General features: G+C 37.2%; 2 protein-coding genes across 2 annotated transcripts; both read left to right on the forward strand.

The window, feature by feature from the left end:
- The first annotated feature begins 547 nt into the window (after positions 1 to 547).
- On the forward strand, positions 548 to 15659 carry LOC134675350 (uncharacterized). The gene is made up of 17 exons (XM_063533559.1): positions 548 to 672; positions 3813 to 3978; positions 4640 to 4765; positions 5419 to 5627; positions 6089 to 6254; positions 6610 to 6744; positions 7204 to 7370; positions 8229 to 8308; positions 9494 to 9594; positions 10321 to 10455; positions 10937 to 11076; positions 11579 to 11756; positions 12884 to 13006; positions 13313 to 13629; positions 13966 to 14407; positions 14853 to 14978; positions 15474 to 15659. Exons 1-17 carry the CDS (start codon positions 650 to 652, stop codon positions 15657 to 15659), a joined length of 2820 nt encoding a protein of 939 aa, XP_063389629.1. The 5' UTR covers positions 548 to 649.
- Positions 15660 to 16240: 581 nt separating this feature from the next.
- Positions 16241 to 27648, forward strand: LOC134675208 (uncharacterized). The gene is made up of 9 exons (XM_063533418.1): positions 16241 to 16405; positions 17296 to 17469; positions 18444 to 18629; positions 19051 to 19133; positions 19766 to 19913; positions 21103 to 21175; positions 21767 to 21852; positions 24263 to 24332; positions 27473 to 27648. The coding sequence occupies exons 1-9, from the start codon at positions 16286 to 16288 to the stop codon at positions 27508 to 27510; spliced, it is 978 nt and encodes a 325-aa protein (XP_063389488.1). The 5' UTR covers positions 16241 to 16285; the 3' UTR covers positions 27511 to 27648.

A 27648-nucleotide genomic window follows, 5' to 3' on the forward strand; every position in this document is an offset into this window, starting at 1 on the left:
GCGATTCACGCGCATAGTCTGGAGGGCGCTTTAAAGACATGAGTCCAAATGGTACAGTAGAGTTAAGCTACTATTCATTATTTACTTACAAGCTGGATTTTTTTATGCAAAATAATCTATAATATTTACTATATAGGAACAAACTTTTGTTTTCTTCATTTTAATATATATTTTTTTAATTTGCTAGAGTCAAACCAAGAATAGTCAGCAGCGGATTTCATAGCCCACGCAGTGAAAGTGTTATTTTAAACGTCAAGCTTCTATGAAATTATGACGTATAAATGACACTTGCACTGCGTGGGCTATCGAATCCGCTGCAGTCTTTTTTTGGTCCAACTCTATTTCCCTATTTTTTAATGATAATGATAACGCATCAAACTTCACTTACATTTCGGACTATAATCTGATTAAATAGAAAATAGTAATGCTCCAAATGAAAGTAACGAGTTTATGACCAATAGTATTTAGACGGTTATTCGTAACTAAAGTTCTAAAATCATGTCATTCTTTCTTGACATTTGTGATAGATAAAATGATTAATGGTGAAGATATTGATAAACAATAAAGCTATATATCCCGTTTTTGACGAAGCTTATTTTCAGCTTATTTCCAGATATTGTACCAATAAATGTAACAGACCAAATGCACAATGAAGCCGAGCCTTCCAAAGATGTAAGTCGTCTTGAGTTTAATACAAAGTTTTTACTTGGAATGTAGGTTACGTTTTATCAGGTTTTATTCTTACTTGTCTTCTTTTTAAAATACGTTCCTTTAAGTTCCTTTAAGTGAAGTATGTGAACTGGTTCCAAATGTAGCGCAAATATTGACCTTCTCGCACACAATGTTTATTTGTTTTTAGGGTTCCGTACCCAAAGGGTAAAAACGGGTTACTATTAAGATTACTAAGATTCGGCTATCCGTCTGTCTGCCAGTCTGTTCGATGCTATTGCCGCTATAAGAACAAATTCCAAAAAACAGAATTATAATAAATATTTAGGTGGGGCTCCCATGCAATAATTTTTACATTTTTTGCGTTTTAAGTCAGACCAAGTTATCTCTGCAGACTCTGCACAAATTTTACATTGACCAGTGGCAGATTTACAAGATTTACAGTCTTGGCTGCCCTAGGCCCTGGGCCTTGTAGTAACTACTGGCCGCCCCTTTCCATCACCCATCATACAGACTGCCGCCTTGCTGTCACCCCTAATGTTTTGCCACCCTATAGGCTCGGGCTTACTAGGCCTTAAGGCAAATCCGCCAATGACATTGGCAAAGTGTAGAAGGTTACTAGCATTGAACTACACTTTAACATACTGTGATATTCAGAATGAGAAAGAGTAAAAGACAGCAATTTTAATAGTATGATACAATACAAGTGCAAAAAGGAGGAAATACACATCTATTTTCTAAAACATAATAATTTCATAGAAGTTGATGTTTAAAATAACACAGTCTGTGCTATCATAATTGCTGCAGAGTTATCTTAGTCTGGCACTAGTAATAAAACAAGTTTGAATTTAGTTAATTCAAGTCATGCGATAAGTGTTTTTTGGTTGTCATCTAATCTGACAATACATCATAAATAGAGGGCGGAGTACCGGTGGCAAATTTCACACAAAAGGTATGGAGTCGTTTTTATAATTATTATTTTAGGCTTGAATAATAAAATTATTCATTTACCTAATGTACTTAGTATGGTACCTACTCGTAAATTGGAAGTAAGTACTTAACACTATGCACTAAAATTCCGATAGAAGAAAGTTTTCTGGTAATAGATATAGTTAGGAGTATTTTAAGCCTCCAAGGAAGTGAAACCGTGCGAAATAAACTCGAATTGGTCGTAGATAGAAACCCAGATGCTGACGAATTAAGGAATATGATTACAATGGAAAATTATAAACAAGTCCTTAAACATGCAACCATGACATCGGTAGATGTAGAGCGATCGTTTTCCACTCATAAATGGATCTTCAATAAATTAAGAAACCGATTCACTCCGAAAAACCAGGAACATGTGGCCATAGTCCAGTCATTTTATAACATGGATACGCACTTAAGTGTAGATTGTGAGGAGGACCTCGAACACATAATTCCAGTCCTCAATTGTAATTGAATGGTCTTGAAAATAATATATCGTTTGGCAGGTATAACTTCTTAGTCTAGTATTTAGTACCTAATAATAATGTTTTGATAAGAAAACATATTATTATGTATTATAGATATTAACAACATATTACATTATATTTGTATGCTCGTAAGATAATTTCTATAAGTTCCTAAAAATTATTATGCAAAATTAATCATTTATTCGTTATTTATTTAATCATAAGAATACTTAGGCGACTCCATACATTTAGTGTGATTTTTGCCACCGGTACTCCGCCCTCTAATCATAAATAAGCTAGCTTCTGCCCGTAACTTTGTCTGCTGATTTGTAAAAAATATCCTTTGTCTTTCCCATTGGTTCAGCAGTTTAAGCATGAAGAGGTAACAGACAGACAGACAGAGTTAGTTTCGTATTTAAAGGGTGGTATTGCACCTATCCAATTTCTTGGTCCAGTGTGCCTTTATTTTATTTATTTATTTAACATTTTAGGCAACAAGGCCCATATTACAAATACCTTACAGATTACAGACTAACTTATATATGTATTTTATGGTATCAAGAAATTGGTATTCTAATTCTTTACTATACTTACTTCTTCTAATATTAGGGTGGTTCCTAACTAACATAGTAAGTATAGTAAGGATAAGAAAATGTTTTCCAAAATGAGTTCCATAATTTTATATGTTATTTACTTACTAAGCTAATTGTCGCGTTTTTATCGCTTATCACCATGGATAAGATTCGCATTTGCATGGATATCTTATCAATAGAGATAAGTGATAAAAATGTATCCACAGTAACATATAATTTATATCAAAACTTTAAAAACTATCACCAACTTGTTTACTCACTTATTTTCAAAATAATATATACCTACTTATACAAGAAAATGTTAATTCATTTTAATAATATATTTAAAATATAATTATGATATAATTTTAATGAGATGTTTGATTTTGACAGGTTTACATCTTTATATAATTTTATTTCATTTAATTTCACCAAAACCATTGTTGCGTATTAACTATTATAGCTACTCTGGTACAATGACCATTATTTTTTTTTAAATTTATAGCAAAATTTACAACTATAAATAACCTTAAAATATATTTTATTGTGACCCAAGAGACATAGCAACTATAATATTAATGATAAATTTTCAACACAGTTTACTTAATTGAACGGTAAAATTTGTATTGTTTGTCTCCTGGGTCACATTGTCAGATTTCTAATTTACCCACGTTTCTTAAAGACCTTTGTTTTCTAAGTTACATGTTGTCGTTGTTTGGGTCACAGAGACTTGTTTGTGTTTTGACACCTGTCCTATGTAAAGTCATACTATAAACTTTCCTAAGGCCCACTAATTGTTTTAAATTGCATTCAATTCACTAAAGAGGCCCACTGATCACCAGTTCGCCTCGCCGGACGATATAAACATGTCAGTAAACGCAAAATTTTACAGCCCCAAAGGCTGACTGGCCGACATCGTTCGGTAATCTGTGGGCCCCTTAAATTTAAAACAATGTAACTTGAACAAAGTTGCATTAAAGATTGGATTTGTTCAATTTTAAAATAAGACAAAATCATCTCGATTTCCTACATGATTAAACGTCACATGCCAATTTTGACCTATTTCTCGTATGACCCATAGTTCAATTTCAGTTTTAAATTGTATTTTCGTTAACGGCTTGGACAATTATTTCAGTCGCTGCACCTTGGCCCAGAAGATGGCGCTGATAGACTACATGTGGGACCACCGTCAGCTAGCCAGATACGAGTACGATCCGTACACCGCGGATACTGAGTGGTTTCGCTTGGCTGAGACTCTTAACCAGAGTGGGTCGGTCAAAACTGTGGAGAAATGGAAAGTTGTAAGTTTGAAAACCTGGCACTGCTACCATATTTATTTTGTATTTAAACAAATCACGAAAGTTCGTTTTTTTTTCTAAGTAGAGTTCTTGATATTTCAAACGAATTTTAGAGTTTGGTAAAATGAAAAAAAAAATATGTCAATGTGACGTACTTGATTAATTTATTAGTCAACTATTTATAGTCTCTCTCGCACTCTTTTATTTTTTGTTGGAATTAGTTGTTTTTTTCTCTCTCTTTATTTGGGCACAAAGTTATTACAAAAAAGACCCATTGAAAAATATTACATATAATATTGACAATACAGTGCCGAAAACATTCTAGATTATAGTTAATGTTTTTGTTGCAACGGACCTGAATTAACTTAAACTATAAGAAGGTGATGAAATTGAATGAAGCAAGACGTCCAAGCGCTAACCACTATCCCAGTTCATTAACAGTAAAAAATAACAGCAGGGGGTGATTTATTGGGCATTCATTAGCATGCCAAGGTCTAGGACGTTGACCTTCGTAATTGTTTACTACCTACTTGATATCAAAGCGTGTTACTGGTACTTACATTATACATTTTTATTACTCACTGTTGATTGTATGTTATCTTTCATTAACGTTAAAAAGTTTGGTAACTTACAAACTTTCAAGTACATTGTTGTAAATTTTCAGACTTGGCGGGACCTTAAAAGGAAAGCTTTAAGGGAAGTCCAAGTGGCTGAACAAAATAATACAAGTGCAAGTCAGGCGGCTCTGAAAATACGAGAAATTTTAAACCCTAGGCAGCACGGGTATCCTGTAAGTAATAAAAAAAATAGCATTATTGAAATAGGTATGAGTACGTAGTGATAGTAACTTCATGCTAGCCTCGTAACATTTCTAACCAATTAACCATACATAAGCATGAATATCACTCATGTTAACAAGAATTCTCACATAATTACAGTACTTTTAAGATGTACTTTTCGAACGTGACCCAAGAGACATCTCCAATAAGTAAAGGAGGAACCTAGCTAACCAAGTATTTTGTGTCTTACTCTTATTTTTAACGTTTTTATTTTAGCATATTGTATTTTGTTACGGCAATTGCCAAATGACTTTCCTACTCTGAAAGAAACTGTCATTGTCGTCTATTTTTACAAGTAACGCCTAGGTCAATTTGTGTAAAATTATAGATTTAATATTTTTTCATGGCAATATTCTTTTTCTCTTTTCTTCTTGTAAACAAGATCATCAAGTCGCTATAATAGCCCGGCCACTGCAACTTGGTGTCTGGAATCAATCTCGACACCTACGATCGAGACTGATAATTGAGTTTATCGATATAGCTTTCAATAAATTCTGCCCCATAGAATCCGATGGCTGGTTATTACCAGGTTATTACCATTAATTATTAACTAAATATAATGTGTAGCAGATTTGGATAAGTGTAATAAATATATGTTTTTCAGGAAAATTCTCCATCACCACATACTTCAATTCACGTCACCCCTGAAGATTCTTACCAAGGCCAGGAATTTTCTGGGAACCAGGACCAGAGCCAGTATGTGGAGCCGGAAGACCGATCAGCTAATGCGTTGGAGGCTATTGAGTGCACTCCCGATTTCAGTTCTGACAGTTCTCCTAGCAGCTCACCAGTGCTGAGATCTGTGACTAAATTGTAATATTTTTTGTTTTATAAACGATGATTTTCTTAATGGTATAAGTTTTTAACAAGCGCATGCTACGCCTGATGATGTGCTTTAAGATAAAAACTTCGCAGTCATCTTAAATACAGATATTAGCGGTAGACGCCCATAGATGTGTGAATCAAAGGTAGAATAGAACTTTGCTTACGGAAAATACAGCGTTTTGGGAAAATCTAAATATGTTACTTACTCCAAGAACAGTCGTACCAAATTTTCCAAGTTTTCGTAAAAAAATATTTAATATGAGGAGGTGCCATTTTTTATTATAGCTAATAAATAATTATGTTAAAGGACTATATTCACCACAGCCCTATAAAAATAATTGTGACTCAGGAGAATGATGTAAAAAACATATTTTAAACACAAAGACTATTCAACATTCTCATAAAAATATTTGTGACTCAGGAGACTGATAAAAACAAATTTTTTGCAGACGCAGCAACCCAGATCAAATCAACGCTTTGGTAGATTGCATGGCCATAAACACTGGCATGGCGTTCGGCATCCAGAACACGCCTAACAAGATCGCGGACTGGAAGAGATTACGGCAGCTTTTGAATAGGATGGGGCCTGCGAAACGGACGGCGGCTTGGCAACACGTTAGCATGTTACATTTTGTTTATACCACCGATAAGCGGGCTACGCAGGTTATAAACACTTGCAATTGCAGGACCAGTCGACTTTTTATTAGAAAACTTCGCTCTATCCTGGACATCGTCTTCATCAGCTAACCCACAGGCGTTTAAATCTTTCCGATGGCATTTTGCCAACGCTGCCTTGGTTTGCCCTTTCTGTTTGGGCCTGCAAAGTGAACCTAAGGGCTCTATTGCCCACGTATTTAGGCAATAAGTATAAACATAAAAAATGTGACAAGAGTAAACTAATCTTAAAGGATAATTTTGTATAACCGAAAGTGTAAGTAATACTTTTTGACGTTTTAAATATTTTTTGCAGTCGTGGCGAGACCTAAAACGGAACGCTTTAGAAAGAAACAACGCAAATACAAAAAATAAATCGGTGATAACACAGAAAATCGTACAAATCATCGAAGCGCACGCAAAAGGCACAAATTCATTAAATGGTGTTAATGTGAGTAAATACTCTGAATACTGGTATCAATAGTAAATTAAGTAAACATTTGTAGACAATCTTACACAGATCTACCAACCCTAAAAGCAATGAAAACTTGTACTCTACTTCTACTTGTATGCACACACACATACATGGACATACTTGCTAAAAGATATACGCAGAAGACACTATTCACAATCACATAGTTATACATACGTACCTACGTATACACATTACGACGTTGAAATTCCAAAACAGCGTCATGGTCTGTATAAACTTATATGACAAAAAAATAGTGAACAAAATTTTAGATTGTTGTCTCCTGGGTGACGAGACAGTAAAACTGTAATGAAAATTTGACAATTTAGTACGTAATTTTTGTACGCTTGTTTAATCTAACAAAATTGCTTACTGTTATCTTCTGGGTCACAAGACAATAGAGCTGTAACTAAAGTACGGTTGCTTTGTATTTTACAGGCAGATGACGATTTACATTTACGTTTACCACCGCAAGTCAAACATCTCCTTCAGGCAGAAACAGTTAACGAAGCGTCACCAAATCAAGTGTCCCCTGTACAACGCGACGTGTCCGCCCGAAACTCGGTCCCGTTGCGACAATCACGGCAGCGTTTTAAACAAAAAACGTAAGTTAATACTTGATATTACACATTTTTTTGTGCTTATTGTTACATTTAGATTTAGACAATTACGAGTTCAATTTATTATGACGTTATTTTACCTGATTAGCGACCTAATTACTTCAACCGTAGAAAAATGAGTAAACTTCGATAAGCACACATATGGCCGCTAGGTGGCGACAGCGCCACGCGCGGCTTATGGCTTTCCCCAAAATTGGGGCGGAACGGATGTACTTTTAGCTACATGTAGCAAAGGCAAATCGCAGGAACAGTTTCTATATGTCCATCATGGCGGGCATCCGCGGTTTAAATGATTCAACGAGTCTGTACATGATGTGCACTCGTCGACAGCTTCTCGCCCGAGACTCTCGGCGAGAGGCTCTCGCCGAGCGTGTACAGCCGGCATAAAACAATACACGTGAGGTTTCCTTATACTCCCCCTCCCCCAACGTGATCTATCGTGATTTTTTCGTGATCCCCCTCCCCCTATCGAACCTCGCGTGATTTGTGCACAAGCCCTAACTCACTACAAAAATTATTAGGAAACCCATTTCTAATAAGCTTTAAGTTTATTTTGCGAAAACTTTATAAAATAATTATTTGATATTTGATATTTGATATTTATTGAAATCAAATTTTACAGCATTACAGCTAACACCAATGCACTGTAAAATCAATGATTTAAGCTTAGCTAAAACAGTATTAAGACTTAAGCGAGTATTATTTTTTTAATTTATAAGTAATAATTAATCCTCATCCTTCCCGTACAACTTAATATTCATAAATAATAACCATCGGGAGGAGCACTTAAAGTAATTTGTAAATATTGTACATACAAATTATATAAATCTATATGAATTTCAGGCGTTCAACCAACTCCCAAATATGCGCGTTAGTGGACTACATGGAGAAACATCCCACTCTGGCCGTAGCGAAATCTACAGGTATATCTTTGGCTTTATATTGTCCACCTTATCGAAAACTAGTCACGTTCTGCGACGTTACTTACGTTAAAGATTATGATTATTGGTTATTATGATTATGAAAAGCGCTGGTGGCCTAGCGAAATGAGCGTGCGACTTTCAATCCGGAGGTCGCGGGTTCAAACCCCAGCTTGTACCAATGAGTTTTTCGGAACTTATGTACGAAATAACATTTGATATTTACCAGTTGCTTTTCGGTGAAGGAAAACATCGTGAGGAAACCCGACTAATCCCAATAAGGCCTAGTTTCCCCTCTGGGTTGGAAGGTCAGATGGCAGTCGCTTTCGTAGAAACTAGTGCCTACGACAATTCTTGGGATTAGTTGTCAAGCGGATCTCAGGCTCCCATGAGCCGTGGCAAATTGCCGGGATAACGCGAGAAAGAGGAAGATTATGAAAAGTCTTTTAACTGATATTAACCCAAATTTATTGACTGTTTAAATATGGGTAATACAAGTTAGGGAGTGTATTTCGGGATAAAAGTATCATTTCCAGGTTACAATCTACCTGTGAACCTTTGTTTCATCCGGTTCTCTTTAGACAGACTGCCAGATTTATATTTAATTGAACATGAAACCTTTTTTTAACCTTTTGAACGCCAAACGGCGGATCCATTTGCCGTGCCACTGACGCCACGGGGGTAAAATTTAGTTTTGTGAATAAATAATGCCAACCTAAAAGTGGGTGTTTTTCAGTAGATTTTCATCAAAAAAAGATCGACGTCAAATGACGCCTTTGGCGTCATTGTCACAATTTTGCGTTGACGTTGTCTGTGGCGTTCAAAATTTTAAATCGAATGTACCTCAATAATAACATTTGTTTTAATATCTACGCTTATGATCAATGAAAGCTAATTGTATTTTTTGTAAATGTAAAGAGATCTTGTTTTCACTACTCTTGAGCGTAACATTTGATTTTCCAATTCAGATCAAATAAAATCAAAATCCATAATAATGATAGGGTCGGGCCAAAAAAAGTCTGCAGCGTATTTGATAGCCTACGCAGTGTAAGTGTTATGTATACGTCATAATTTCATAGTAGTTTGTCTTTTAAAGTAACAAAGTAACTGCGTGGGCTATCAAATCCGCTGCAGATTTTATTTGGTTTGACTCTAGTCACCTTGACTGTACTTCCGTTCTTGCTTCAGCTGGGGATACCCAATGCCCCAACATCGCGGAGTGGCGAAGGTTAGCCAATTACCTCAACAGAATGGGCAATACAAGAAGAAGCTTTATGTCTTGGAAACGAGTAAGTAAAGAAGCATTGTAAGGTGCGTTGGGGTAATTTCGAAAGCGGGGAACTTTAGAAAATGGCAAATATCTATAAAACTAGCAGCACTTACTAGCACTAGCCGTACTTTTGTGACACTTACGCTAATGCAACGCTTACCAAGGTATCTTGCTTACTGTTGCCACAGTAAAAAGTGCTTCTAGTTTAGTGCTTCAAATTACTTCAATGCACATTGTATGTGTAAAATCAGCCATTATTCCGCCCCAGTGACCTGACCGTGACCCAGGAGACAATATATAGCAGATAATTAATTTAAATATATCCCTACATCATACGCCATATAATCCGTTATTTTTTTTATTTAATGAGTAGCTGTTACTATCGCGGTAACCAAAGATAATAAAACACATTATTATATATTTAAGACATTATTAATATTATTTAATTTTGTTATGAAGCCACATTGAAAGGAAGCGTTCGCGCCTAATTCTAAAGAGGTCACCATAGCCTAGGACGCTTGCTATTCTATTTGTATTACACATTCAAATTCTTACAATTATCGTTTAAAAGCAGAAATACGGCTTTGCCGTCCACTTAACCCTTTGACCGCCAATTGCGTCAATTGACGCGTGCGGCTACAGCCCAATATCAACCTTCGTGTATTCCAATAAGGTTCACGACGGCGTGCTAATGTATCTCGGAATATTTGGTAAAGCAATGTTTTATGAATATTTCATTTTGCAGACATGGCGCGACCTTAAGATAGCTGCGAAAAAAGAACCGACTAACGAACGGAATTTTAATATAAATCAAAGAATACTTAAAATTGTAGAAAAGGCAGCAGATACACAACAGGACGATGAGTTTGACATGAAAACTGTAAGTATCATTATGATAAGAATAGAGTAAGAATACAAGGTACTGATATTGATTCAAAAAATGTACGATAGCCTTACGGTAGGGTATTTCATTTAGAAGTTTAGCCATAAAGGCAACAGACAGACACTTTCGCATTTATATTTGTATGGCTGCCTATATTAGTATTGATTCGATAAGCTCGTTCAACGTTACCCAAGGTAACTTGTTTTTATTAGACTTAAACTACATATAATGTGCATATACCTAATATTAATAAGAATACTAAGTTCTGTCTAAGGTTGAAGGAAGCTTAATCTAAGGATGTGACTATGAAAACGTAAAACTGTAAATTTACAATGAATGGTATTCGAAAATTAATCAACAAATACAAAATCATTTGTACGTAGTAAAATAAATATAAAAGTATTTATTGTGTTCCTTATGTATGAGTATAACCGATGAAACTGATATATATATAGTTATATAATACCATTGTTTACAGGTAGATATAGACGCCCTATCGTTCACAGCCGACTTTGACCAAATGTCTCCTGGACAACACTCTGGCCGTTCCTCGCCGGTGCAAAGTGAAAATGGACAATCGGATCAAGATGGACCATCCAAAATGACGTGTAAAAAAACGTAAGTTAATATAATTTTACTTAATCCTAATTAGTAATATTACTTCTAAAGCATGTTTATACATAAGCTATAAAACCTGAAAAACCCATAGTAGTCCTCTTATACTCTGTTGAGTATCTTCATTATCTTCAAGCCTATGTGCTCTAATATATGTGTTTATAGAACTATGTAGGACAATTAAAAGTATAGGAGTTAGAAAATATAGGTAATAAACCAGTTCTTCAAATTTGAAGCGCTTTCTATCTTAGAAAACCTTTTCAATTGGTTCTAGAATACGAGGCCTAGCAACAAAGTTTGGAAAATAAATATATACATACTATATTTATATTGTTCTACAATATGTAGAAAAGGCTTACCTACCTCATCAATGCATGTTCGGTGGATTTAAATCCAATTCAATTAAAATTTCAAGGCGTGACCCAGGAGACGTAACCATATCGTAGTTATAAGAAAAAGTTGATCCACTCATTTGGATATTTTAAATAAGATCATTATTTCACAGACGCTGTACCAACGCCCAAAAACACGCTTTAGTAGACTACATGTCCACGCACCCCGCTCTAGCCTCGTCCAAGTTCATAGCGGCGATCGACGGCGATCCGCACTACGCTGAATGGAGACAGCTCAGCAAGTATCTGAACAAAATAGGGACCGCTAAATCTACTATGTCTTGGAAACGGGTAAGAAACCATTTTATGTAAATGACGATGTAGTCAAGATGAAAATCCTTTATCGACATTACCAATGAGGTTAAAAACCCACAGTATAATGGAATCAAAACGTTGTATCCTATGGACTATGTTTCTTTGTATTTGGCATACTAAAACTAAGGTTTTTTTTTAACTATTGCAGCGCCATCTACAAACAGAAATAAAAAATCTGAATGACAGATGCAAAGCAAATGTCACGAAATCATTTCCATACATTATTTAAGTTTCAATGCGTTTGCTATACCTATACAATTTTCATTTAAGGATGCTTATAATTCATTCTCGCCTCAATGTTTGACGCTACAGTCAAAAGTAATTAAACGGTCGTGGTGTTCAAAAGTATCTATAAACGCTCTTTCTCTCCTAAGTTGTGTTTAAATGAGACCTTAGGTTGGGCTGCATTTTTAAACTTTGAAGGACGGTTTTTTGAAGAGTGACCCAGGAGACATTGTGAAGTAAATAAAAAATCACATCCAATTGGCGGGTATTTTCGAAAACGGACTTTGATACGTCATACGATTACCATGTAAATACCATACACGTATAATATATGTTATGTATACGTACTTGTACACGTATGCACATAATTTATTTGAGTTTTACTTTGATGCAATTATGGGTGATTTTAGGAATAAATTACTCGCCATTCGGAAGTGATTTCCGAATACACCTTTAACCTCCTAAGGCCCAATGTCCTACCTATAGTACTTATTCATTTCAATGAAATTTAAATCATATTCGATTGGAACAAAGTCGCATTTGTTTTGTTTCGTTCAATTTTGAAACAAAACAATTTTTCATTTGTATGGCTGGGCCTTACGCTACGTCTTACGTAGGCGAACAACGCGCGAACGCGGCGCGGCGCGGCGAAATCAATCCTTTGATGCCCATAGAAGTGTCCTACGTAAGCGATCTCGTTGCGAACGCGGTGCGGCGCGATTTGCACGCGAATGTCAGGCGGCGCGGCGCGGCGCGGCGCGGCGGCGGCCGCTTTCGCCGCGCCGCGCCGCGCCGCGTTCGCGCGTTGTTCGCCTACGTAAGACGTAGCGTTAGGAGGTTAATAAATTCTATGCTAATATATTTATCGTTATTTCCAGACGTGGCGAGACCTCAAATTAAGCGTTCTGAAGAAAAAATATTCTCACGAAACGCTTTTAGGATTAGACCGGAAAATCCTAGATATCTGTGAAAAGGATTCCATCGAGTTAAACATTGAAAGTGTAAATACCAATTTTACTATACTATTTTAATTGTTATTTTAACAGATTTTGCCTTTAGGTACTTGGAAAAAATATATATTACATTTGTGCAAAAAATGTGGTTAGATGTAATTTGGGTGCAACAACTTTTATTTGTTGTTATTCCCGTCAGCCAGGCGACAACAGTAATTTAAATAATTTCCAAATGTAACAGAGCTTTTATTTTGTTTAGATCGTTTTCAAAACAATCCGAATTCAACCATATTCTCTAAACTATTGATGACAAATCTAACCATATTTTTATCCTTCCAATTTTACTTGTTATAGGAGCTAGAATTCGACTCACTACCAGATCCAACCGACGGTATGCCTGTCCTGTACTTAAAATCTCCACAACATACGAAGACCGACATGATACTATGTGTCCCTTCTCATGACGACCCTGCCAACCAAGAGTCTGAAAACAGCCCCAAACAAGGCCAAAAGTCCCCTGGGCATGTAGAAATGTCTCCTGGGGAACGAAGCCGTGAAATGTCTCCTGACCAACGAAGTACAGAGTCCTCTGTACATTCCGGTCGTGGTTCTCCGGTGCGAAATGAAAATGTAAATAAGCAAGATAGTTCGTTAAAGAAAAATGTAAGAATGTAAGTATAGCAAGCTAGGGCTACTGGTGGATCAGAAGGTTTGTAGTAATAGAAGTGAAACACTTGCTGGTGTGTACAGTCGCCATCAGTTATATCAGAGCGGCCAAGGCGCTCACAAATATCTGAACACGCCTCTATTGTCAAGGCGTTAGAGTGCGTGTTCAGATATTGTGAACACCTCTACAGCTCCGATATATCTGATGGCGACTGTACAAGAATGATGATTTATTTACAAAACTCACGGTATTTTTGGACCGTGTCTAGACATAGGAGGGGTTAAGATTATTTCCCTTTTTTTTCTGATGTAATTGACTTTCTAATTGTTTTTTTTTTCAGTCGCTGCACACGGACTCAAATAAACGCCCTCGTCCGCTACATGGAGCGCCGGCCCTCCCTGGCGCGAGCGAGGTGCATATACCCGTACAGCGCGCTAGACCCGCACTTCGATGAATGGCGGCGGCTGTGTAGATATTTGAACAATGCTGATAGAGGTGTGGCCGCTAAGAGCATTATTGGTTGGAAGAGTGTAAGTGTTTACTATCTATCTATCCAGTCATCCATCCATCCATCAATCCACCCATCTATCTATCCATCCATCCATCCATCTATAAGCGCCCTCGTCCGCTACATGGAGCGCCGGCCCTCCCTGGCGCGAGCGAGGTGCATATACCCGTACAGCGCGCTAGACCCGCACTTCGATGAATGGCGGCGGCTGTGTAGATATTTGAACAATGCTGATAGAGGTGTGGCCGCTAAGAGCATTATTGGTTGGAAGAGTGTAAGTGTTTACTATCTATCTATCCATCCATCCATCCATCCACCTAATCATCCATCAATCCATCCATACATACATACAGCGTTTTTTGCTTCTTTTAGTCTCAGGAATACAGATGTAGTGCATAATCTTTTACAGTACATATGGCCCTATTTTCCCGCACTAGTGCGTAAAATAGCACTTTTCGTGCGTATGTCAAAAGTTTAAAGGGCCATGCCATATGTGTACTGTAAAATGTTCTACAATACACGTGCGAAAAGGTAGTTCGCAACTCGTGTCGGTTTACAATACTCCCTTCGGTCGTGTTTCAATTTATCGCCACTCGTAGCGAATTTCCTATGTTTCGCACTTGTTGTGTGTCATAATGTAGTATTACTGTACTTTAGGAGAACCCGGAGTATATTTATTTATTTTTATGTGATTTCTTATGTTGTTATCTTCATTTCAGACATGGCGGTCGTTAGTGATAAACGCGCGCAGAAAAGACCGCATTAGAAGCAGATGGAACGACAGGGTTTCTACGAAAATACTACAAATACTTAACGAAAACGATCCTGAAGCCAACGAGAAAAATGTAAGGGCCCCACATTAGCGTCTTTTGAGCGTCAGCGTATACTCTGTATCTTTAGGAATTTAAATAAAAGTAAACAAATAACGAAACGAGTAATTAATTATCAATTTTTTTGAAAAAAGTTTTTCATAGAAATTAGGTTTGGTCAATTTTCAGTACTTTGAAGGCCATTTTCTCCCAACAGGTTGAGTTTGGGCAGCTAAAAAAAAATACGTGTCCGTTATTTTAGACTACTCTATAACATATATCAAAATAAATCAAATCGGAGTCGGATAGTTGGGTACCCCTTCTTTGTAAGAAAAAGTGACCAAGGCCTCCAGTTTCAGTAGTGTAGTTGCGTCAGTAGTTTTTTTTTTCTTAGTATATGAGATTTATTTCAGTTTATAATTTATATAGTACCTAGTGTTTCTACTTGATAAAAACAAATTAAAATATTTTCTGAAAATAATTTAATTTGTTCAAATTCTTCATAGAACGCCATATTTCTTTGGTTCATAGGTAGGGGAGCATGTCACACAATCAAACGAAGATTACGTATATCCACCATCATTATCTCAAAGCGTAACACCTGATCCTCTCAAATGTGAACCCGGCGAGGACATAGAGCACAGTCGAGAAGATGCTGAACTTCCTAAACAAGGTTATTCTAAAAGGCAAGTACCATTGCCCAAAGGGGCTCACTGATTAACAGTCCGCCGGACGGTATCGGCCTGTCAGTTAGAACAAAATTTTGACAATTCCGAACAACTGAGAGGCCGATACCGTCCGGCGGACGTTCATTAAATCGGTTAATTGATGGAACGCGAACTAACAAATTACATTCGCTCTCCTAACCGGTAAGAAGAGGGGACGGAACTTTAGGGTTCGAAGGGAACGATATAATACCGGTTACTCTTGGCTTTCGGAGACTCTCGGTTAAACTCGTTGTCATACGTGAAGACGATAGCAATACTTACGTTCGTTCTGTCTCGCTTCCATATTTTTAATTTAACCGGTTAATTTCTTTCCTTGAGAACGTATATGGCATAAACCGTTATCACAAAAGAACAGTTCTTTAACCGGTAACCGCAGACGGAAACGAAATCCATTTCGTTCCCGGGCGAATGAACGAAATCGGTTTGACAAATGAGAGCGGTTTCCGAGCCCTGGTACGGGCAAGACCGAGCGAAATGAACGCATGAATGATAGTAACTGACATCATTTAGATATCGTTTTGAAGTCAAATGTACGTTCGAATTGGTCTGTGTATAACTAATAAATATTATTTCAGACGCAGTTCAAATCTTCAAATAAGTGCCCTCTCAGACTTCATGATATCACATCCAAGTGTTGCCACTGGGCACCCAAAAGAGAATGTAGCCGCCTGGGTCAAAATCACCCGTCATCTCAACAGTATAGGCATCGCTAGAAGTATGAAGGCGTGGTACCAAGTAGGTTTCATGATATCCCATCCTAAAGTTGCCACAAGGCACCCAAGCGAGAACATATACGCCTGGGTCAAAACACCCGTCACCTCAACAGTATAGGCCCCGCTAGGAGTATGAAGGCGTGGCGTCAAGTAATTTTCATGATATCCCATCCTAAAGTTGCCACAAGGCACCCAAGCGAGAACATATACGCCTGGGTCAAAACACCCGTCACCTCAACAGTATAGGCCCCGCTAGGAGTATGAAGGCGTGGTACCAAGTAAGTTTCATGATATCCCATCCTAAAGTTGCCACAAGGCACCCAAGCGAGAACATATACGCCTGGGTCAAAACACCCGTCACCTCAACAGTATAGGCCCCGCTAGGAGTATGAAGGCGTGGCGTCAAGTAATTTTCATGATATCCCATCCTAAAGTTGCCACTGGGCACCCAAGTGAGAGTGTACCCGCCTGGGTCAATCAATATCACCCGTCATCTCAATAGTATAGGCCCCGCTAGGAATATGAAGGCGGGGCGTCAAGTAAGTTTCATGATATCCCATCATAAAGTTGCCACAAGGCATCCAAGCGAGAATAATAAATGACCATTTTTGACCACCACACACATACATAGGTCACAAGATAGGTTTTACAAAAGACAAATACGAAACAAAAAGGAGGCCTATCACATGTACTTTCTAAAACGATATTTCCATAGACAACGATTGGCCGGAAAACTTTCTTTCTTTCTAGGATAGGTATCCTACCTATATATTGGTTTAATGTGACATCGTCAAAACATTACACAGGAACGTTACGATCTGCCTGATCTTACGATCGGCCGCCGACATACATAAGGCATATATAAGATTATAATATATTAATATAATAAGTTATTCTATTACACTATTACAGACATGGAAAGACCTCAAGACCCGTATCCGCTCGAGGGTCCATGCAAAGAATCCCAGCTGGGATCTGCATGGTTTTAGACAGAGGAAGCTGCGGACACTCCTCGGGATGTCGCCCAGGGACAGACAGACGGACCCAGAAACTGACATAGACCAACCAGAGACGGACGGCGAAACTGTAAGTGATATTTTGGTTAGGATGCAAAACTGTGAGTGATATTTTGGTTAGGATGCAAAACTGTGAGTGATATTTTGGTTAGGATGCGAAACTGTGAGTGATACTTTGGTTACGATGCGAAACTGTATGTGATATTTTGGTTAGGATGCGAAACTGTGAGTGATATTTTGGTTAGGATGCATAATGACTCCGGGGGCGTTCAAATATTACCTAACGCAATTTTCGTTGATTTTTAGAATTTGACGCTTAATTTGGTATTACCAAAGAGAATTTTAAATAGAGAGTTACTGTCATGGTAAATTATAGCTACAGTACATTTACTGCCATCTTTCGGCAGAAGATTAAAACTGTTAGAACGCCATCTACTCGCGGTTATGGCGCCATCGCTCGAAATGATTGCACCATACCTTTGACCTATAGTCGAGCAGATGGCGTTAATATTAATATTTAATAAGTTAACACATATATCAGTGAAAGAATAAAGATTAAAGTCAAATGGCGTTCTAACAGTTTGATCTTCTGTCAAAAGATGGTAAGTAAATGTACTGTAGCTATAATTTACCATGACCGTAACTCTCTATTTCAAATTCTCTTTGGTAATACCGAATTAAGCGTCAAAATCGAAAAATCAACGAAAATTGCGTTAGGTAATAGTTGAACGCAAATTAAAATAGCAAAGGACCCCGCAGCAAACATAGGGAAAAAGTTTCAGTTAAATCTCACGAAATTTTAGTATGAGGCTCTCCTGATTATTTTTTTGTATGGGCACAATTCTCTCAGAAGTATACTTTCAGAAATAATCAAGTACCTATAATTATATTTGCTGCGGGGTCCTTTACAGTGGCTAAATTTACACTCTATTCACTGTTTTATTACATAACGTACGTAACTTAACGTAATTAAATATTTACTATCCTTTCGTAATAATCATAATCATTTTGATATAGGTACTTTATTTCAAATTAATTTTACAGATCGAGGAATACAGCAAGCCTGAATCCGAAGTCGCAGTAGCCCCGCGTGCGCCATCACCCCGCTCCGTCCTATATAACCTCGCTGAGATCCTCGCTCGAGATAGCCCCAAGAACGAGAAAAGGGAAACAAATAAGAAATCTACACCCCAAACTAGTGTTTCTAATGAGACAAATGATATTTTACGGGTAAGTTGTCTTTTTCAGGCAATGGTCACATTAGCCCCGCAGTCTTTTATAACCTCGCTGAAGTCGCTCTAAATCACCCCAGGGCGGAGAACAATAGGTAGAGTCAGACCAAGAAAAGTCTGCAGCGGATTTGATAGCCCACGCAGTGTAAGTGTTATTTTACGTCATAATTTCATAGAAGTTTGACGTTTAAAATAACACGTTTTATTTTCTTGGTCTGACTATAATCGGTTAAGCAAATCTTGTTAGTAGAAAAAGGCGGCAAATTTGAAAAATCGCGGGCTAGCAACATTGTGTTCGAATAATTCCAAAATGGCGTGTCATCTATGTTTTATCTGTGCAATGTTGATCGTGAATGGCAGCCATCTTGTTTGTTTACATTCTGAATCGTTGCTAATTCATTTTAAACCTTATTCCACAGGAATTGGTGCTAGAATTGAAACGTAGCAACGAGTTGAAAGCTGAACAAAATTGTCATCTGAAGGACATTTTACAACAACTAAAGTAAGTTTTTAACTAAAGGTGTTATTCCACATTCCACCTGTCCAATGTCTCACTCTGTCATTAAGCAAAATGTGAGACGCAATACACATTGGACAATAAAAATTGGATAGGTGGAATACCACCCTTGTAGTTCGTTTTTTACTTTAATGTAAATTATATTCTAAATATTCCTTCATGCTATAGAAACAGTGCTCTAACAAAAAACTAGTTATTTTTTTCTTGTATTCCATAGCGTTTAGTAGCTTTATACTGTTGGGCCAGTTGTTGTATAGAACTATGCACATATTGTACGCATTCTTCTTATATATATCTAAGTTGCATCGAGGTTGGTGTAGAAGATTTTGATATTGAGTTCTCTGGTTTGAGAAGAATTCAGATCTCATTTTAAACAAATCGGGACGCTTTTTTACAAGTAAACATGTTTTTTTAATATACATACATGCTAAAGGTAATATTTTTAATTTCTGAAATAGTGGTCGGCAGCCATTTCATTGCCACTATGTGCTACGGGTACGCTCGTAGCGCGTAGCCACGATTTCGCCGTATGCAGCGCGTAGTCGCTACGAGCAGTGTACCCGACAGTAGGGTTTTTGGCCCAGAATGTGTAATTTTTTTCAAAATGCATTGTTCAGGACCCCAACATGCACGCACACAAGCCAACACACAGATATTCCGCCAACAGATGACAGTCAAACAGATAACGCACTGGACGTAGAGAAACTAGAGGATACTTTAGATCATGTTACTGAAGATCAGTGTAATGGTGTAGCTAATGATGAGGTAAGATCGGGTCTATATTAATTCGCATAACGTAATACTCCTAATTCAAATTGGCATAAGACAGATTACGCATAACTTTTAAATCGCATAACATTATTTCGCATAACTGAGTACGCATAATGTTAATGCGCATAACGTTTATTGTCATAACAATGACTTAGTATAAATGTAATAAGCATAACGCTACTTTGCATAATTATTAAATGGTATAAATATAAAAGGAAGGTAACAGATTGTTATGTCACCATAAAGCGGTATTTGGAGGCAATTGCAGCCAATTTAAATTAAAGTTTAGTTTGGATGGTTTTTTTCTATCCTACCGATTTATAGGTATAAGTTCTATTTACCAGTTAGAGGTATTGACAAATGTAATTTTGATTGTATATATTATTTTATTTATATAATACATCTGAGGAGATAATCAGGATGTGAATATATCTATAATATTATCGGGCTGTTATAAAAAAAAACCTAACATCGAAGGCTAAGGCCTTCTGAACCTAACCTAACCGAGTTGGTTAAGTTGGTTTCGTCCTGATCCATTTACATTATAAAATTATCCTAATTCATTTTATGACAGTTACAGTTATAGTTAATAATGTTATGCATATTTAAATTATGCGGAGTCATTATTATGCGCAATAAGTGTTATGCTTTTTTATTATTATGCCTGTTTAATGTTATGAACAATTATTTTATGTCAAATCTGTTATGCGAATTCATATTATGACAATTAATGTTAGTAAGATCCCTACTAATATCATGAATGCGAATTTTTACCATAATCCATAAGTACACAAAAAAAGGAAAAAAAAAGTTGGTTAAAGGTAGTCTGGAAGAGATCGCTTTTTAGCGATAAGACTGTTTTCTCCTCCAAAACTTAACCAATCGTAACCAAATTGGGAAATCTAAATGATTATGAAATTATCTGTGTCGGACCGTTTTGCTTTTTTGGCTAATTGATATCAGTTTTGAATACTAATACGCCTCTCATTGCGGCATAGTCAATGAGGCCATTTTGGCCATTTTTTAAGGGCTCTAGCGCCTTAAAAAACAAAAATATTAAATGGCCGATGGTCAGGCCGAATATACGGTACCCGGTATCCGGCCAAACAACTATCCGTTGCATCTCTACTACAAACTATAATAGCAACAAGCTTGAAATAAAGTTTATCTTTTATTTTGCCAGGAGCCCGCAGAAGATGCGCCTGCGCCTGTCATCAGACCAGTAGCCCTATCTTCGTTGACGTCGATCGACACGCGTAAGTCATAACATAACTATAGTTCGTTTTTTTTTAGCATTAGAAAGAACTTGCAAGAAGGTAAGCGATCTTGACATGTCTTTTAATTGGAAAACGCTTTTTAAAATTCAAAAACTATTACTTATGAAAGCAGAAGAATATAAATGATCGTATTAGATTCATAATTGTTACATATTTGCCGTAACTTATTTTTAAAATGTGTTTTTCAATTAAAAGACACATCAAGATTGTTTACCTAATTTCTAATGCTAAAAAAAACGAACTATAACTAACTATTTTGGCTCAGCGACAGGCGTAGCTCACTCCGCGATTTCGTCGCTTTGCTACAGGTAGCTAAAAGTACATCCGTTCCACCCCAATTTTCGTGGCTAGCCATAAGCCGCGCGTGGCACTGTCGATGTCGCCACCTAGCGGCCATATCTGTCCTGATCGTAATAGACGCGTTTTGTCAGAGTTGGTCTTGTACGTAGTACTATTATTTATTGTGTCAGCGATCCAAAGAGAATCTTGTTGTTGTGTGTTGTATTGTTGTTGTTGAATGTTGTTGTTGTGTTGTTGGGTAGATAAAATTAACTAGCGAATATCTTACAGCTGGGTCACAATACAAGCGGGTGAAAGTGCAATCTATCGTGAAGGGAGAACCTAGAACAATGGCCAGGAGGATCATCAGATTAAAGGTAACAACTTAACAAAGGAGCATGGGCGCCGCCAGGATTACTTTCAGGGAGGTACATATGTGTAATGGACATACGTCGGACTATAGGGGGCAGTTTGAGGGCAAGGTAAGGTTTACAAAAAAATCTTAACTAACGAGTATTACGTTGTAGTAGAGTTTAGTACCTAGTATTTGTAACATAGTTAGTGTAACATAGCTAGTTAAATTAGTTACCCGTTGTCATTTATCTTCTTTGTTCTTCTTTAATGTGTAAATACTCTTTGAAGTGATGACTGATAGCCCACTGAAGTGGTCACTTAAAAAACAAATAACGCAGTTATAGTTGCTATGATATTTGGAATTTCACATTATAAATACTAGCTACCAAATACTTAGTACAAATTTAATATTCGAAAGTGAATTGATTAATTTGCGAACCTTACATTCTGACATGCCACGAAAATGCCCGCTGGAGTCCGTCGTATGGTAATGGAATAGAAGCACTCGATGCCGTCATTTTAAGTACGTGTCAATGTTATTAACAAATACTTAATATGCAATTTTATTCAAACAATAACAATAATGCTGGCGCAGTCAGGTAAAAAAAAAATATTTTGTATTTTTTCCTACGTGTTTTCTTTTCTGCCAGGGGGGTGCAAGTGCACCCCCTTGCACCCCGCTGCCGGCGCCCATGCAAAGGAGTATTTTTTAAATCTAATTTTAGGGTTCCGTACCTGAATAGGTAAACAAGGGTTCCTTTTGTACCTTCTTGGTACGGAGCCCTAAAAACGGTACTATTATATGATCACTTATGCGTCTGTCTGTGCGACCACCCCTTTATCCCCGAAACTACTAGGTCTAAAATTTTGAAAAAAATACATAAAATAGTTCTTTCCCTAATAGAATATAGATGACAGGAAAACCTATTAGAAATGTGCAGTCAAGCGTGAGTCGGACTTAATTACTTAGTTTTTGATCCAACCCCTACGGGTTTTTAAAGACATTTCATTCAAGTTCCACATAAAAAAATACATTGTTATTTATTGGGTAATGTACGGAACCCTTGGAACGCGAGTCCGACTAGCACTTGATCGGTTTTTTTTAAATGGGATGTCACCCTGTGATGAGATCTATAGTAATAAGTAAGTACCTACTTAAGTAACACTATTGTACGGAAGAGAGAAAGAAAGGTACACTGGCATTCAAAAGTGCATGGAGATGTTTCAACCGTAATAGCTCCTCTACACGTTGGGCCAACGCCGGCCACTTCAAGGGACGCATGTATGCGTTAGAGGGAGCAAGTGATATTGCTGCCTCATTCTACCGCATGGCTGCGTCCCTTGGAGTGGCCGGCGCTGGCCCATCGTGTAGAGGAGCTATAATATTAAGGCATTACGGTCGACATCTATCCATGCACTTTTGTACGCCTCTGTACCTGCACTGCCACGCGTCCACTTCGTTAACTGCTATGTGGGCCTTGGCTGCTAAAAGGTTGCCGACTGGTGAGATAGAACATAAATATAATACAAGGGCGAACTTATCCCTAAGAGGGATCTGTTCCAGATAACCTATAGATACCGAACGAGTAATTAAAAGAGTAATGAATGAATGAATATTTTTATTTCAGCCAACTAGTGGCCCATACATAAATACCTTAAAACTAGCATATTATAAAAAATATATTTTCATCTCTCCTGTTCGGAAAGTTCACCTTTCATAGGCTGATAGCCGGGTGGAAAATTTAATTTCCCAACCTGGGGTGGAAAGTAATTTTTACTTCGAGCAATAGCGCTGTTTACATTTTGATCGAAAAAAAATCGAAAACCATAGACAATCCGATCTTAAATTGGGATGTATCTGAAACGGCATTAAAGTATACGCGCCTTAAAAAAAATAAAACTGAATGAATGAATGCAATGTAATGATAAAATTACAAATAATCAACCTACATTTCTCGGGTTTGACTTTCCTCATAGTCGAAATGAAAAGTAGAGTGTTTAACTCGGGTAAAAGTAACCATCTCACCCTCGAACTATTGGCGCTCTCTCTTCGTTCGAGCGCCAAAATATCTCGGGTGAAATGGATCACTTTCCACCCTTGGTTAACAATCTACTATTTAAAACTAAACACTACAAATCACTGGTTGCGAAGCATTACGCAACCCCGCAGTGTCAGGGAGCCGGCCGCGAAACCGCCTAAACTTGACACCCTTCCGCCAAAATTCCTCCTTGGCGAAGGTCGCTAGAAGTACAGTCGGAACGCTCATTACAAACGAATTAAAATAATTATAATGTAGTAGTGTGGGTCGCTTCCAACCGGTACTGATGGAGGTCCAAGGGGGAGGCCTATGTTCAGCAGTGGACGTATGGCTGAGATGATGATGATGATGAGTGTGGTACAATTACCTACATTTTATGTTATTGTTCATACAGGACGGGAGCGTGCTATTGATGCCAACCAACATGAAAGCTCAAGCGAAACCCAACCAGTGCAAAGATGGTGGTAAGTGTAAATCAAACTCGTTATTGAATTAAAAAATAATAAAAACCGGCCAAGTGCGAGTCGGACTCGCACACGAAGTTCCGTGCCATTCAGTGAACGCATATATTTAGTATGGAAACCGCCTTTAGGAACATTACCGTTCAAATTCTCGGGCCAAATTAGCACACATACAAAATTACGCCTACATTTAAGTAAGACGACGCGTTTACAGAGCCTGTAATCAAAGCTGGTAAACAAAATGATAGTCATCTTTATTACACTAATGGTACATAGCTAAGTGTAGATGAAATGCATATAATGTCAATAACTACCAATCAGCGACATTAATCCGCTAATAACCTTCTTGCTGTACGTACTGGCCGCTGAGAGTTTGCGGTTCATATTTGATTAGAATATGACTTGGACAGGGATAGGTTTATGCCATACATTGAAGAACCAGTCAAATAATTCACGTATAATAATTTAATGCAGATTAAAAGATAACTAGTTAAAATGTTGTTATGAAATGACAGACTAACTCAACGTAAGTAAATACATTTATATATATTGTTGTATAAATGTATTCCGCTATAATAAGTATTTTGTATATTTTATTATCAATTTGTATGGCAGTGCGAAGTCACGTTCAGGTATAGTCTGTCCGTTTTTCTAAGATCAAGTACGCCATTGTAAATGTATGGTAAACTTGATCTTAGAATTCGGACTGGCTAAACAGCCTGCAAAATTTACATGGGTACACGAATCGGGTCAAAAATATTTGAATAGGCGGAGTCACAATAAATCCCCACTTTCAGTTCCAATGGAAATATTTTATATGTATATAGCAGGTCAAGCAAGTTTGTCAGTAGAAAAAGGTGCAAAATTAAAATTTTGTATCGGACCACACCCGTTCGCGCGCTTACATTTTCTAAATTTGCCGCTCTTTTCTACTGACGGAAATGGCTTGAGAGAGAACCTACATATATGTGACGGTAGAGGGTGGATTCGAATGACCAACATTTTCAGATAATGTGTGTATTTGTTAAATTAATTCAGTGGAAGTGTATCTACATATAGGAAACCGGGTATGATTATCTCACGAGTTATATCTCATGAATAGAACATATTCTAGATATCTTTCCAGGTATCCACTTAATTTCATGTCTCTCTAGTTGGACAGCTTTTTTCCATAGTTCTCTGCGAATATCATCTTGTGGGAATCTGAATGGAAAGTAATGTAAAATGATAATATCAAATTTGATTATTAATTTGAAATAATTAGGTAGTTTTTTTACAGCTCCATCTCATGAAATAAAAAAGGAAAATACAAATCTGTAAGAAAGAATTCATTACTACATTTATAATTATATAGAAAATACCTAAACCAAGCAAAAGTAATAAAATAGTCTACTTCATTTGGCATAACACCATCCCTATTATCCTCGCAATTTAAAAAGTCGTATGTTGTTATGAAAGTCGTATGCAGTTGTTACGTTTTAGCTTAGCACGGTAGTATTGAAAACAAATCGTCATGTTTATTCCAAATTTTACTGAAGTTATCTGGTATGAACTAAAATAACTTCTGCACCACTTCACGACACATGAAGACATTTTTAATTACAAAAAAACGTTGTTTTTATAAATCAATTTAGCCATCCGTCACTGACTGTCATCTCGGACGAACTGAAGTTGCGAATCGAATAGTTTGTAAGCACCGCCTACAATCGAATAGTTTACGTTGGGTCATAACTGAGCGGACAGAATACTTCCATGTATATCAGTTCGCTGGTGCCATTATCTATAAAAATGGTCACCCATCCAAGTACTGACCACGCCCGACGTTGCTTAACTTTGGTCAAAAATCACGTTTGTTGTATGGGAGCCCCACTTAAATCTTTATTTTATTCTGTTTTTAGTATTTGTTGTTATAGCGGCATCAGAAATACATCTGTGAAAATCTCAACTGTCTAGCTATCACGGTTCGTGAGATACAGCCTGATGACAGACGGACGGACAGCAGAGTCTTAGTAATAGGGTCCCGTTTTACCCTTTGGGTACGGAACCCTAAAAACTAAGATCAAACTAGGATTCAAAAACTATCCACTGTATTAAGTGGATCATACGTCCTGTCGTTCTGCCTGGCTTGACCTGTCAATTATACCCGGTATAAAATAGATAAATCTGTGACATTCCACGGACAAAGGTACCTTATGGCGGTTGGCACTTAAAATTAGGGTCAGGTGGGGTAAATATAAAACACGGATAAAAATAAGACTACGTTTTTAACACTCAAAAACTTACTGTATTTCATTCCTATTCCATTTAAAAAATGTCTACGTACAAGGCTTCTTTTTAAATGGGATACTTAGTAATAAAATAGAATAAGTATTTGAGTGTTAAAAACGTACTCTTATTTTCACCCGTGTTTTATTATTTACCCCACCTGACCCTACGCTATTTAATAATAATATTAACTAATTTAATTAGATAATGTATTATTTAATATAGGTAATAGCGTAAGGTCAGGTGAGGTATTGGCACAGAATAACTAATAGACTATTGGAGCGTCGTATTAACGACGAATGTGGTGCTACGTGATGTAAGCGCCGACCGTCGTAAGGTACCTTTTCCCGTGAAAAGTCACATATTATTTTATAGTTATTATACTCGTAACTTGCTCCTGTGCAAGGGCAATTACAACTATGGGCAGGCGTGGCTCACTCCGCGATTTCGTCACTTTGCTACAGGTAGCTAAAAGTACATCCGTTCCACCCCAATTATGGGGAAAGCCATAAGCCGCGCGTGGCGCTGTCGGCACCTAGCGGCCATATCTGTGCTGATCGTAACAGACCCGTTTTGTTACAGACTGAGTCTTCTGTACCTAGTACTATTATTTGGGGCATTGTCTATGAAAAGGGACCTTATTGTCGATGGCGCTTACGCACAGCGTCGCGCGGCATTGTATTTATATTGGAGCATAGTTAATAATGGCGTAAGCGCCGTCGAGAATAAGGTCCCTTTTCATAGATAACGTCACATTTATTCTGTGCTATGGGGCAAATGCAACTATTCTAAAAATACAAGAAATTGAGACTTGCTTTGCGTTTATGAATACGCCATTTAATTTTACGTATCTTTAATTATTATATGTTATTTTACAGATCAGCTGTACGTGGTGTGTGCACGTAAACGAAGATGAGTCGAGAGGATTAATACGTAGTTTTAAATACACTCAAAATGTACTGTACGCATATTTATACTCTATGCTATCTGTTTAGTGTTATTATAGTTGTAACTTAAGATAATCAAAGTATTGATTAAAATATTTACGATATTC

This window comes from Cydia fagiglandana, chromosome 21, assembly GCF_963556715.1.
Source record: "Cydia fagiglandana chromosome 21, ilCydFagi1.1, whole genome shotgun sequence".
In the NCBI taxonomy this organism is placed as follows: Eukaryota; Metazoa; Arthropoda; class Insecta; order Lepidoptera; family Tortricidae; genus Cydia; species Cydia fagiglandana.